Source organism: Sciurus carolinensis, chromosome X (genome assembly GCF_902686445.1).
Source record: "Sciurus carolinensis chromosome X, mSciCar1.2, whole genome shotgun sequence".
NCBI classification, from domain to species: Eukaryota; Metazoa; Chordata; class Mammalia; order Rodentia; family Sciuridae; genus Sciurus; species Sciurus carolinensis.
In genome coordinates this window covers 90,863,467-90,875,896 of record NC_062232.1, presented here as the reverse complement: position 1 = coordinate 90,875,896, position 12,430 = coordinate 90,863,467, and the positions used below count along the sequence as shown (strand labels likewise).

Below are 12,430 nucleotides of genomic sequence, written 5' to 3'. Positions count from 1 at the left end.
GAAAAGCATTTACTGTCGTTAATGACTGAAAATGAAAAATGCTAGTCTTTCAGACCAGTTATTTCAGCTTTCTGTATCAAATAAATTATGTAAACTAATAAAGACCTGAGTATTTGAATCAATTTTGCTATCAACTTATTAATACTCTTATTTTGTTTTTTTTTCCTGCTTTCTGCTTGGTTTATTGTCTTTACCTACAGGTGTACTTTATTGTCGGCTTCCAAAGATTACTAACTTTTATCTGTATCACTAAAATTGAACTGCCTTGGCTCTACTGCTCCTTTTACTGCTGCTTCCATTATTGCCTTCTTCAGCAAACTAAGGCTTTCAGAAGCCAAAGAATAACAAGAAATAAGCATCATTTTAGAAGCCTTTCCACTATGAAACTTAAACTAAATGTGCTCACCATTATTTTGCTGCCTGTCCACTTGTTAATAACAATATACAGTGCCCTTATATTTATTCCATGGTATTTTCTTACCAATGCCAAGAAGAAAAACGCTATGGCAAAGAGAATAAAAGCTAAACCCACTTCAGACAAACCCGGAAGTCCATATCGCTCTGTCACACACTTCGACTCACTAGCTGTCATAGACATCCCTGGAGCAGACACTCTGGATAAATTATTTGACCATGCTGTATCCAAGTTTGGAAAGAAGGATAGCCTTGGGACCAGGGAAATCCTAAGTGAAGAAAATGAAATGCAGCCTAATGGAAAAGTCTTCAAGAAGGTAAGACATTTTTGTTATTTCAGTTTTTTCAAAGGAGGTTCATTTTGCTTTGTCATAAATCGAGGGCATTTTAAATATGTTGGTATTCTGTTACAGTGCTGTGTAACTAATTATTAAAAGGCAACATAGTTCTGCTTATTTGCTTAAGGGCATTTTAAGACTTCCATACTTTGAATAGTATTATAATTATTTGAATAAATATACTAATATTAGAGAATGTCTCACTTTTACAGTTAATTCTTGGGAATTATAAATGGATGAACTACATCGAGGTGAACCGCAGAGTGAATAATTTTGGTAGTGGACTTACTGCATTGGGACTGAAACCAAAGAGCACCATTGCCATTTTCTGTGAGACCAGGGCTGAATGGATGATTGCAGCACAGACCTGCTTTAAGTACAACTTTCCTCGTAAGTGCCTTATGTTTTGAAAGAGGGCTTTGCTGAAATGTGAAAATTGGTCCTTAGGCTGGGGATATAGCTCAGTGTTGGAGCAATTGCCTAGACTGTCTGAAGCCCTAAGTTCAATCCCAGCACTGCACAGACAGTTGTTCTGAGATGCTCTTGTTTTCAAAGTAAGTGTTCTGAGCTGGTAGTGTAGCTCAGTGGTAAAGAGCTTACCTAGCATGCTCAAGGCCCTGGGTTTACTCCTCCAGCACTGTAAAACAAATAAAAATAAAACCAAAATGAAAAAAACATTGAAACAAAATAGATGTTCTTTAGCCTTTCTTTTCCATGAATTATGTCTATAAAATTGAGTTGGTTCAGGTTTAAAAAGTTAGACTGGGTTGCGGGTAGAATGCATGCCTATTATGCATGAGGCCCTGGGTTCCAGCCCCAGCACTGCAAAAAAAAAAAAAAAAAAAAGTTGGATGCCTGGGAATTTGTAAGGATAACTTTGGGGGTACCTGGGAGACTATGAAATAAAATTAAACTATGAAATATATTTATGTCTGTTAGTGTTACTATCATTTAGGATTGACTTAAATATTATCTTTCTAGTAAGTGTTTATTATTTACTATTTGGATTTTATTAAATTACATAGTTGTGACTTTATATGCCACGCTTGGCAAAGAAGCAGTAGTTCATGGACTGAATGAATCTGAGGCTTCTTATCTGATTACTAGTGTTGAACTTCTGGAAAGCAAACTTAAGGTAAATATGAAAATTTTCTTTTTTAAACTTTATTTTTAATACACAAAAATATAAAAATTATTTATATTCATGGGGTGATGTTTTAATACACATACATTATTCAATGTTTAAATCAGGTTAAATTTACTGTCTCTTCAAACATCATGTCTTTATGGTAAAAACTTTCAGTATACTTTTTTTGGTTTTGTTTTCAATATATTTTCTTCTAGCTTTTTAAGACACATAATGCATTATCGTTCTCTGTAGTCACCCTGCCATGGAATAATACATCAGAACTTCATTCTCATATCCAACTGTAACTTTGTGTCCATTGTTAAACCTCTCCCCATCCCTCCCTTTTTCCCTTTTATTCTCCCCAGCCTCTAACAATTACCATTATACTCTACTCCAAGATCAACTTTTTTAGAATCCCCATATGAGTGGGATCATGTATTAATTGTATTTTTGTACCTGGCTTATTTCATTTGACATAACAATCTCCATTCTATTCATCTTGTTGTGAAGAATAGAATTTCATTTTTTATGGTTGAATAGTATTCCATTGTGTATGTGTACCACATTTTCTGTATTCATTCATCCATTGATGGACACTTAGGTTGTTTCCATTTCTTGACTATTGTAAATAATGCTGCAATGACCATGGGAGTTCAGATGTCTCTTTACCATAGTGATTTCACTTTCTTTGGACATATCCTCAGTAGTAGATTACAGAATAATATGGTAGTTCTGTTTGAGGAGCCTCCATACTGGTTTCCATGATGGCTGTACTAATTTATATTCCTATCAACATGTACAGAGGCTCCCCTTTCTTCACATCCTTGTTGGCGTGTGTCTTTACTTTTCCTGATAATAACCATTCTAACTGATATCTCATTATGACTTTGATATTCATTTCCCTAATTATTAGTGATGTTGAGCCTTTTTCATATACTTGTTGGTCATTTGTACATCTTCTGTTGAGAAGTGTCATTTAGGTGCTTTGCTCATTTTGAAATTTGGTTATTTCTTTTTGAGCTCTTGAGTTTTTGGAATTCCTTGTATATTCTGGATATTAAGCCCTTGTCAGATACATAGTTTGTATATATTTTCTTCCACTTTATAGATTGCCATTTCACTGTGATGATTATTTTCTTGCCTGTGGATATCCAATTTTTCCAGCACCATCTCTTTTCTCTTTTTTATTATTAGAGCACTATAATCATACATAGTATTTGGGTTCATTTTGACAAAATTATACATATATACAAGATCTTTGATTTCAATCCCCCTTTCCCTCACCTTTTCCTCCCTTCCTTTCTCTCCATTTTCTCCTCTTCAACTGTACTAATCTTACTTTCACTCCTTTGGCAGGGGGTAACCAAGGATTGAACTCAGGGGCACTCAACCACTGAGCCACATCCCCAGCCCTATCTTTTATTTTATTTAGAGACAGGGTCTCCCTGAGTTGCTTAGCACCTCGCTTTTGCTGAGGCTGACTTTGAACTCGAGATTCTCCGGCCTCAGCCTCTCAAGCTGCTGGGATTACAGGCAGGTGCCACCATGACTGACTATTAATTTATTTTTGATTGGTACATTCTATATATAAATAAAGGTGAAATTCCCTTTGGTGCATTTATATGTCTGTAACATGATTCTGTTAAGATTCATTCCGTATTTCTTCCCCTTTCCCTTCCTCTCTGGCTCTTGTTCTACTTCTACTCCACTGATATTCCCTGTATCTTCATGATATCCCATCCCCTCTCCCACCACCAACTTTCCCTTATTTTGTTCTAGCCTCCACATATGAGAGAAAACATCTGACCCTTGATTTTCTGAATTTGGCTTATTTCACTTAGCATGATGTTCTCCTGTTCCATTACTTAGTGCAAATGCCATTATTTCTTTCTTCTTTATGGCTGATTAGAACTCCATTATATATGCACATACACATACTCCACATTTTCTTGATCCATTCATCTATTGATGGGCATCTGGGTTGATTCCATAATATAGCCATTATGAATTGTGCTGCTATAAACATTGTAGTGGCTGTATCACTGTAGAATGCTATTTTTAGTACTTTTAGATAAATACCAAGAAGAATAGCTGGGTAATATTTTTCCTAGTTTTTTGAGGAATCTCTATACTGCTTTCCAGAGTGGTTGTACTAACTTGCTATCCCACTAACAATGTATGAGTGAGTGCCCCTTTTCCCCCATGTCCTTGGCAGCATTTAATATTATTTGTATTCTTGATAATTGCCATTCTGACTGGAGTGAGAAGAAATCTTAGTGTAGTTTTGATTTTCATCTCCCTGATTGCTAGAGACGTCAGATGCTTTTTCATATATTTGGTGGCTATTTCTGTTTCTTCTTTTGAGAGATTTCTGTTTAGTTCTTTTGCACATTTATTGATTTTTTTTTTTCTTTTTGGTGTTGAGTTTTTTGAGTTCTTTATATATTCTGGATATTAATCTGCTGTCAGAGGAGTAGTACCAGCACCATTTCTTGAAAACACTGTCTTATCTGTTATTATCACCTTTGCTGACAATTGACTGTGGGTGTTTGAGTTTACTTCTACACTCTCTATATTGTTCCATTGGTCTATGTGTCTATATTTATGTCAGTATCAAGCTGTTTTTCTTAAATTTTTATTTGTTCTAATTACTTATACATGACAGTAGAATGCATTTATACATTTTGATAAATGATACATAAATGGAATATAATTTCTCACTTTTCTGATTATACATGTTATAGGATCACATCAGTCATGCAGTCATACATGTACATGAGGTAAAAATGTCTGTTTCACTCTACTATCATTCCTACCCAAAGACCCCTTCCCCTCCCTTCACTCCCCTCTACCTAATAAAAAGTACCTCTATTCTTCCCTAGCCCTGCCCCTTATTGTGAATTAGCAACCACATATCAGAGAAAAAATTCAGTCTTTGGTTTTGGGGATTGACTTGTTTTGTTTAGCATGATATTATCTAACTCCATCCATTTACCAGAAAATTTCATAATTACTATAGCTTTATAGCATATTTGAAAGTGAAATAGTATGATGCTTCCAGTCTTGTTCTTTTTGCTCAAGATTGCTTTGGTTATTCAGAATTTTTTTTTAATTTTTCCATACAATATTTTTATAGGGATTACATTTAACCTCTATATCACTTAGGTTAGTATGAATATTTTAACAGTATTAACTCTTCTAAGCCCCAAACAAGGGATGTTTTACCATATATTTGTGTCATCTTCAATTTCTTTCACCTGTTTCATGATATTTATTGTGGAGATCTCTCACCTCTTTAATTTTTGTAAGTATTTAACTTATTTTTGTAGCTATTGTAAATTAGATTGCCTTCTTGATTTCTTTTTGACATAATTCACTACTGGCACAGAAATTCTGCTGATTTTTTTGTATGTTGATTTTGTTTCCTGCAATATTGCCAATTTCTTTATCCATTCATCTATTGAAGGGCATCTAGGTTGGTTCCATAATCTAGCTATTGTGAATTGAGCAGCTATGAACATTGATGTGGCTGTATCTCTGTAGTATGCTGACTTTAAGTCCTTTGGGTATAGGCCAAGGAGTGGGATAGTTGGGTCAAATGGTGGGTCCATTCCAAGTTTTCTAAGGAATCTCCACACTGCTTTCCAGAGTGGCTGCACTAATTTGCAGCCCCACCAGCAATGTATGAGTGTACCTTTTTTCCCAATTCCTCGCCAACACCTATTGTTGCTTATATTCTTGATAATAGGCATTCTAATTGGAGTGAGATGGAATGTTAGGGTAGTTTTGATTTGCATTTCTCTTATTACTAGAGATGTTGAATCTTTTTTCATTTATCTGTTGATTGTTTGCAGATCTTCTTCTGTGAAGTGTCTGCTCATTTCCTTAGCCCACTTATTGATTGGGTTATTTGTATTCTTGGTGTAAAGTTTTTTGAGTCCTTTATAAATTCTGGAGATTAGTGCTCTATCTGAAGTGTGTGTGGCAAAGATTTTTTTCCCACTCTGTAGGCTCTCTCTTAATTTATTGATTGTTTCCTTTGCTGAGAAAAAGCTGTGGTATATATACACAATGCAATATTATTCAGCCATAAAGAAGAATAAAATTATGGCATTGGCAGGTAATGGATGGAGCTGGAGAATACCATGCTAAGCGAAATAAACCAATCCCAAAAAACCAAAGGCCAAATGATTTCTTTGATAAGTGGATGATGATATATATCAGGGGATGGGAGGCAAGAATGGAGGAAGGATGGATTGTGTACAGGAAAATGAGGGGTGCAGAGGGGGCGGGGGGAAGGAAAGATAATAGAACGACAAACATCATCACCCTAGGTACATGTATGATTACACAAATAGTGTGATTCTACTTTGTGTACAACCATAGAAATGAATGTGTACAATGAATCAAAATAATAATAATAAAAAAAATTTGAAGAAAAAAATACTGCTGATTTCATTTATTAGCTCTAAATTTTTTGCTGATGGTGGAGTTTTGGGCTTTTCCTTTATATGAAGACATGTTATCTACAAACAGTGACAATTTGACTTCTGTTTTTCCAATTTGAATGTCCTTTCTTTCTTTCTTTTCTCTAATTGCTTGGCATAGAACTTGTAGCACTGTATTGAATAAAAATGGTGAAAATGGGCATCCTTGTCTTGTTCCAGTTTTTAGGAAATTTTCAGCTTTTCACTGTTCAGTGTAATGTTAGCTGTGGGCTTGTCATAAATGTTATTTATTTTATTGAGTTATGTATATTGTATGCCTAATTTGTTCAGCAGTTTTATTATGAAAGGATTTCGATTTTTATTAAATGCTTTTTCTGCATCTGTTAAGATGACCAAATAGATTTTGTCTTTCTTTCTTGTTGACATGGTGCATTGTGTTTTGGTTTCCATATGTCAAGCCATCCTTGCATCCCTGGGATGAATCACAGTTGATCACAATAATCTCTAATGACTATTTACATTTCTGTGGTGTCAGTTGTAATATCTCCCTTTTCATCTCTGATTTTATTCATTTGAGTCTCCTTTCTTTTTTTCCTTAGTTGATCTAAGTTTGTCTATTTGCTTATTTTTTTGTTGATATTTTATTTTGTTTATTTAATGTCTGCTTCATTTATTTATGCTTTTTATTTCTTTCCTTTTGCTAACTTGGAAATTGTTTTTCTACTTCTTTGAGATGCAGCTATCAGTTAATTATTTGAGCTCTTTCTATTTTTTTTTTATATAGATATTGATTGCTACAAAATTCCCTCTCATTACTGCTTTTGCAGTAGCCCATAGATTTTGGTATATTATGTGTTCATTTTCATTTGTTTAAAGACATTTCCAATTTCCTTTGTGATCTTTTCCTTGGTCAACTGTTTGTTTAAAAATAAGTTGCTTACTTTTCATGTATTTATAGATTTTCATGTATGAATTTTTCATATATTTATAGATTTTTGCTTTGTGGTTATGATGAATCTTACAAAATATCTTTTGTTTTTCACAGACTATTTTGAAATGATATCAACTTAGCATTCTTATAAAAAAAGAAAAAGAAAATATACTATGAGAAAACTCTACACTTGCACTTCTTCCCCACATTTTGAATTTTTGATATCTAACTTTACATCTTTCTCTATTACCCATCTCTCAAGACATTAATGTAGTTTTTTTATATCTTTTTAGTTTCATCCTAAGGATGTAAGTGTTTTATGTACCATATTTAAAATATAAAAGTATTCTGAATTTCTGTGTATAGTTTCTCTTAATCATGAAATTTTCTTTTAATTCACCCTAGTCTTCACAAGTTGGAGCAGGGAATGTTTAATCATTGAGTTTTTGTTGTAGGCCCAAATTTAATAGTTGGGTTTTCTTTCTGTTCAACAGACTGCACTGTTAGATATCAGTTGTGTTAAGCACATCATTTATGTGGATAATAAGACTGTCAATAAAGCAGAATACCCTGAAGGATTTGAGATTCACAGCATGCAATCAGTAGAAGAGTTGGGATCCAAACCAGAAAACTGTAAGTAAAGCAGTTAAAATGAATTCATTTATTTATTCAAGGTTTGTTATTTCAGTAGGTTAGGAAAATAAGTAACTTGAGGGAAAAAACTAAAGTTTTTTGATTAAAAAATATTATAAAATATTTAAAAAGTATTGAAAACATATGATTAAGACTTTTTTCTCCCTTTCTCCTCATAAGGGAACCATTGTTTAAACTTTGCTAAATAGTTGAAATATAATAAGTGGTTTAGACTTTTGGCAGTTTTTGGCAAACTTTTTTTTGTACCAGTATTTGAACCCAGGGGCACTTAATCTCTAAACCACTTCCCAAGCCCTTTCATTCATTCATATAATTCATATATACATATGTGTGTGTGTATATATATATATATATATATATACACATAAGTTTTTTTTTTTTTGAGACGGAGTCTTGCTGAGTTCCTTAGGGCCTCACCAAGTTGCTGGGGTTGGCTTTGAACTTGGAATCCTCCTGTCTCAGCCTTCTGAGCTGCTGGGATTACAGGTGTGTGCCACCACACCTGGAAAAACTTTCCTTTTTAAAAAAATAACTTACAAAACCCTTTGATTTTGGACTCAGGAAAGGAAAAGATCTCGGGCTTTCCATTCAGTAATTTTAAAAGAATTCTTAATGCTAGCAATTTTAATGATGTTTCACAGGATACAAAGATGTTCACCAAGATTAATGCTTTGATTTATTCTACCAGTGAGGTGGTATTTGGTATTTGATTGGAAACTAGTAAATGTAGCAAAGTGTCAGTCATTAGGAAAGAGAAAATTAATGCTTCATGAGAACAGTTTTCTTCTTGTGTTGCATGTGAAGGTCATAATACTGAACTAGATGAGGACAGAATGCATTTGGGCAGGAGAAAATATTGGTTGAACCTCTACTCAGCCTCTAAATAACTTACCATTAGAGAGTGAACACATGTTTACAATTACAGGTATAGGTAGCTTTCTACCATGTGTGGAAAATGACAGAGTCTGTCTGAAATTTTATCTGATTTGCAAGTGAACAAGTGAGCCTGCCAAAAATTTCTTTTTTTTTTTATTTGAAATTTCCTTTTATTTTCTTTTCTTTTTTTTCTTTTTTTTAAATTGTAAACAAATGGGATACATGTTGTTTCTCTGTCTGTACATGGCGTAAAGGCATACCATTTGTGTAATCATAAATTTACATAGGGTAATGTTGTTTGATTCATTCTGCCATTTTTTCCCTTCCCCCCCACTCTCCCACCCCTCTCCTCCATCTATACAGTCCTTCCTTCCTCCATTCCTGCCCCCCTCCCTAAACCCAACTCCACCCCCAACACTAACCCTTCCCACCCCCCATTATGTGTCCTCATCCACTTATTAGCGATATCATTCTTCCTTTGGTTTTTTGAGATTGGCTTATCTCACTTAGCATGATATTCTCCAGTTTCATCCATTTGCCTGCAAATGCCATAATTTTATCATTCTTTATGACTGAGTAATATTCCATTGTATATATATATACCACATTTTCTTTATCCATTCATCAATTGAAGGACATCTAGGTTGGTTCCACAATCTGGCTATTGTGAACTGAGCAGCTATGAACATTGATGTGGCTGTATCTCTGTAATATGCTGATTTTAAGTCCTTTGGGTATAGGCCAAGGAGTGGGATAGCTGGGTCAAATGGTGGTTCCATTCCACGTTTTCTAAGGAATCTCCACACTGTTTTGCAGAGTGGCTGCACTAATTTGCAGCCCCACAAGCAATGTATGAGTGTACCTTTCTCCTCACATCCTCGCCAACACCTGTTGTTGCTTGTATTCTTGATAATCGCCATTCTAATTGGGGTGAGATGGAATCTTAGGGTGGTTTTGATTTGCATTTCTCTTATTACTAGAGATGTTGAACATTTTTCCATATGTTTGTTGATTGCTTGTATATCTTCTTCTGTGAAGTGTCTATTCATTTCTTTAGCCCATTTGTCAATTGGATTATTTACATTCTTGGTGTAGAGTTTTTTGAGTTCTTTATAGATTCTGGAGATTAGCGCTCTATCTGAAGTATGATTGGCAAAGATTTTCTCCCACTCTGTAGGCTCTTTCTTCGCATTGTTGATAGTTTCCTTTGCTGAGAGAAAGCTTTTTAGTTTGAATCTATCCCAGTTATTAATTCTTGCTTTTATTTCTTGTGCTATGGGAGTCCTGTTGAGGAAGTCTGGTCCTAAAAGCCGACATGTTGAAGCTCTGGACCTACTTTTTCTTCTATAAGATGCAAGGTCTCTGGTCTGATTTCGAGATCCTTAATCCATTTTGAGTTTAGTTTCGTGCATGGTGAGAGATATGGGTTTAGTTTCATTCTTTTGCATATGGATTTCCAATTCTCCCAGCACCATTTGTTGAAGAGGCTATCTTTTCTCCATTGCATATTTTTGGCCCCTTTGTCTAGTATGAGAAAATTGTATTTATTTGGGTTTGTGTCCGTGTCCTCTATTCTGTACCATTGATCCACCTTTCTATTTTGGTACCAATACCATGCCGTTTTTGTTACTATTGCTTTGTAGTAGAGTTGAAGATCTGGTATTGCGATACCCCCTGCTTCACTCTTTCTGCCAAGGATTGCTTTAGCTATTCTGGGTTTTTTATTCTTCCAGATGAATTTCATAATTGCTTGTTCTATTTCTGTAAGGTACATCATTGGGATTTTAATTGGAATTGCATTGAATCTGTATAGCACTTTTGGTAGTATGGCCATTTTGACAATATTAATTCTTCCTATCCAAGAACATGGGAGATCTTTCCATCTTCTAAGGTTTTCTTTAATTTCTTTCTTTAGTGTTTTGTAGTTCTCATTGTAGAGGTCTTTCACCTCTTTTGTGAGATTGATTCCCAAATACTTTATTTTTTTCGAAGCTATTGTGAATGGGGTAGTTTTCCTAATTTCTCTATCTGAAGATTCATTGCTTATGTATAAAAATGCCTTCGATTTATGTGCATTGATCTTATATCCCGCTACTTTACTGAATTCACTTATGAGATCTAAAAGTTTTCTGGTGGAATTTCCTGGTTCCTCTAAGTATACCATCATATCATCAGCAAATAGGGATAGTTTGAGTTCTTCTTTTCCTATTCGTATCCCTTTAATTTCTTTGGTCTGTCTAATTGCTCTGGCTAGAGTTTCAAGGACGATATTGAATAGAAGTGGTGAAAGAGGGCATCCCTGCCTTGTTCCAGTTTTTAGAGGGAATGCTTTCAGTTTTTCACCATTTAGAATGATATTAGCCATGGGTTTAGCGTAGATGGCCTTTACAATGTTAAGGAATGTTCCCACTATCCCTATTTTTTCTAGTGTTTTGAGCATGAAGGGGTGCTGTATTTTATCAAATGCTTTTTCTGCATCTATCGAAATAATCATGTGATTCTTGACTTTAAGTCTATTGATATGGTGAATGACATTTATTGATTTCCTGATGTTGAACCAACCTTGCATCCCTGGGATGAAACCCACTTGATCATGGTGCACTATCTTTTTAATATGTTTTTGTATGCGATTTGCTAAAATTTTGTTTAGAATTTTTGCATCGATGTTCATTAAGGATATTGGTCTGAAATTTTCTTTCCTTGATGTGTCTCTGTCTGGTTTAGGAATCAGGGTAATATTGGCTTCATAGAATGAGTTTGGGAGAGTTCCCTCCTCTTCTATTTTCTGGAATACTTTGAGAAGTATTGGAATGAACTCTTCTTTAAAAGTTTTGTAGAACTCGGCTGAGAACCCATCTGGTCCTGGACTTCTTTGTTGGAAGGCTTTTGATGACTTCTTCTATTTCATTACTTGAAATTGGCCTATTTAAATTGTGTATGTCCTCCTCGATCAGTTTAGGCAATTCATATGTCTCTAGAAACCTGTTGATGTCTTCGAAATTTTCTATTTTGTTGGAGTATAGATTTTCAAAATAGCTTCTAATTATGTTTTGTATTTCAGTCGTGTCTGTTGTGATATTTCCTTGTTCATTCCAAATTTTAGTGATTTGGGTTTTCTCTCGTCTTCTCTTTGTTAGTGTGGCTAAAGGTTTATCAATTTTGTTTATTTTTTCGAAGAACCAACTATTTATTTTGTCAATTTTTTGTATTGTTTCTTTTGTTTCAATTTCATTGATTTCAGCTCTGAGTTTAACTATTTCCTGTCTTCTACTACTTTTGGTGTTGGTCTGTTCTTCTTTTTCTAGGGCTTTGAGCTGTAGTGTTAGGTCATTTATTTTTTGAGTTTTACTTCTTTTGTTAAATGCGCTCCATGAAATAAATCTTCCTCTAAGTACTGCTTTCATAGTGCCCCAGAGATTTTGATATGATGTTTCTTTGTTCTCGTTTACCTCTAAGAATTTTTTAATTTCCTTCCTACTATCTTCTGTTATCCATTCATCATATAATAGCATATTGTTTAATCTCCAGGTGTTGGAGTAGTTTCTGTTTTTTACTCTTTCATTAATTTGTAACTTCAATCCATTATGATCTGATAGAATACAAGGTAGTGTCTCTATCTTCTTGTATTTGCTGACATTAG

The 12,430-nt window shown here is 34.4% G+C and overlaps 1 protein-coding gene across 4 annotated transcripts in view; it reads left to right on the top strand.

Moving 5' to 3' along the window:
* The window catches only part of Acsl4 (acyl-CoA synthetase long chain family member 4), a 92,014-nt gene that overhangs the window by 42,836 nt on the left and 36,748 nt on the right, over positions 1–12,430 (top strand). For 2 of the 4 annotated variants that reach the window (XM_047536198.1, XM_047536200.1), the window contains exons 3-6: positions 492–731; positions 965–1,142; positions 1,778–1,887; positions 7,755–7,893. In XM_047536198.1, coding sequence (XP_047392154.1) covers positions 504–731; positions 965–1,142; positions 1,778–1,887; positions 7,755–7,893 — 655 coding nt within the window. In that variant the 5' untranslated portion in view covers positions 492–503. Of the gene's footprint in view, positions 1–200; positions 732–964; positions 1,143–1,777; positions 1,888–7,754; positions 7,894–12,430 lie in introns of all 4 variants that reach the window. The other 2 variants (XM_047536197.1, XM_047536199.1) reach the window with 2 other exon arrangements.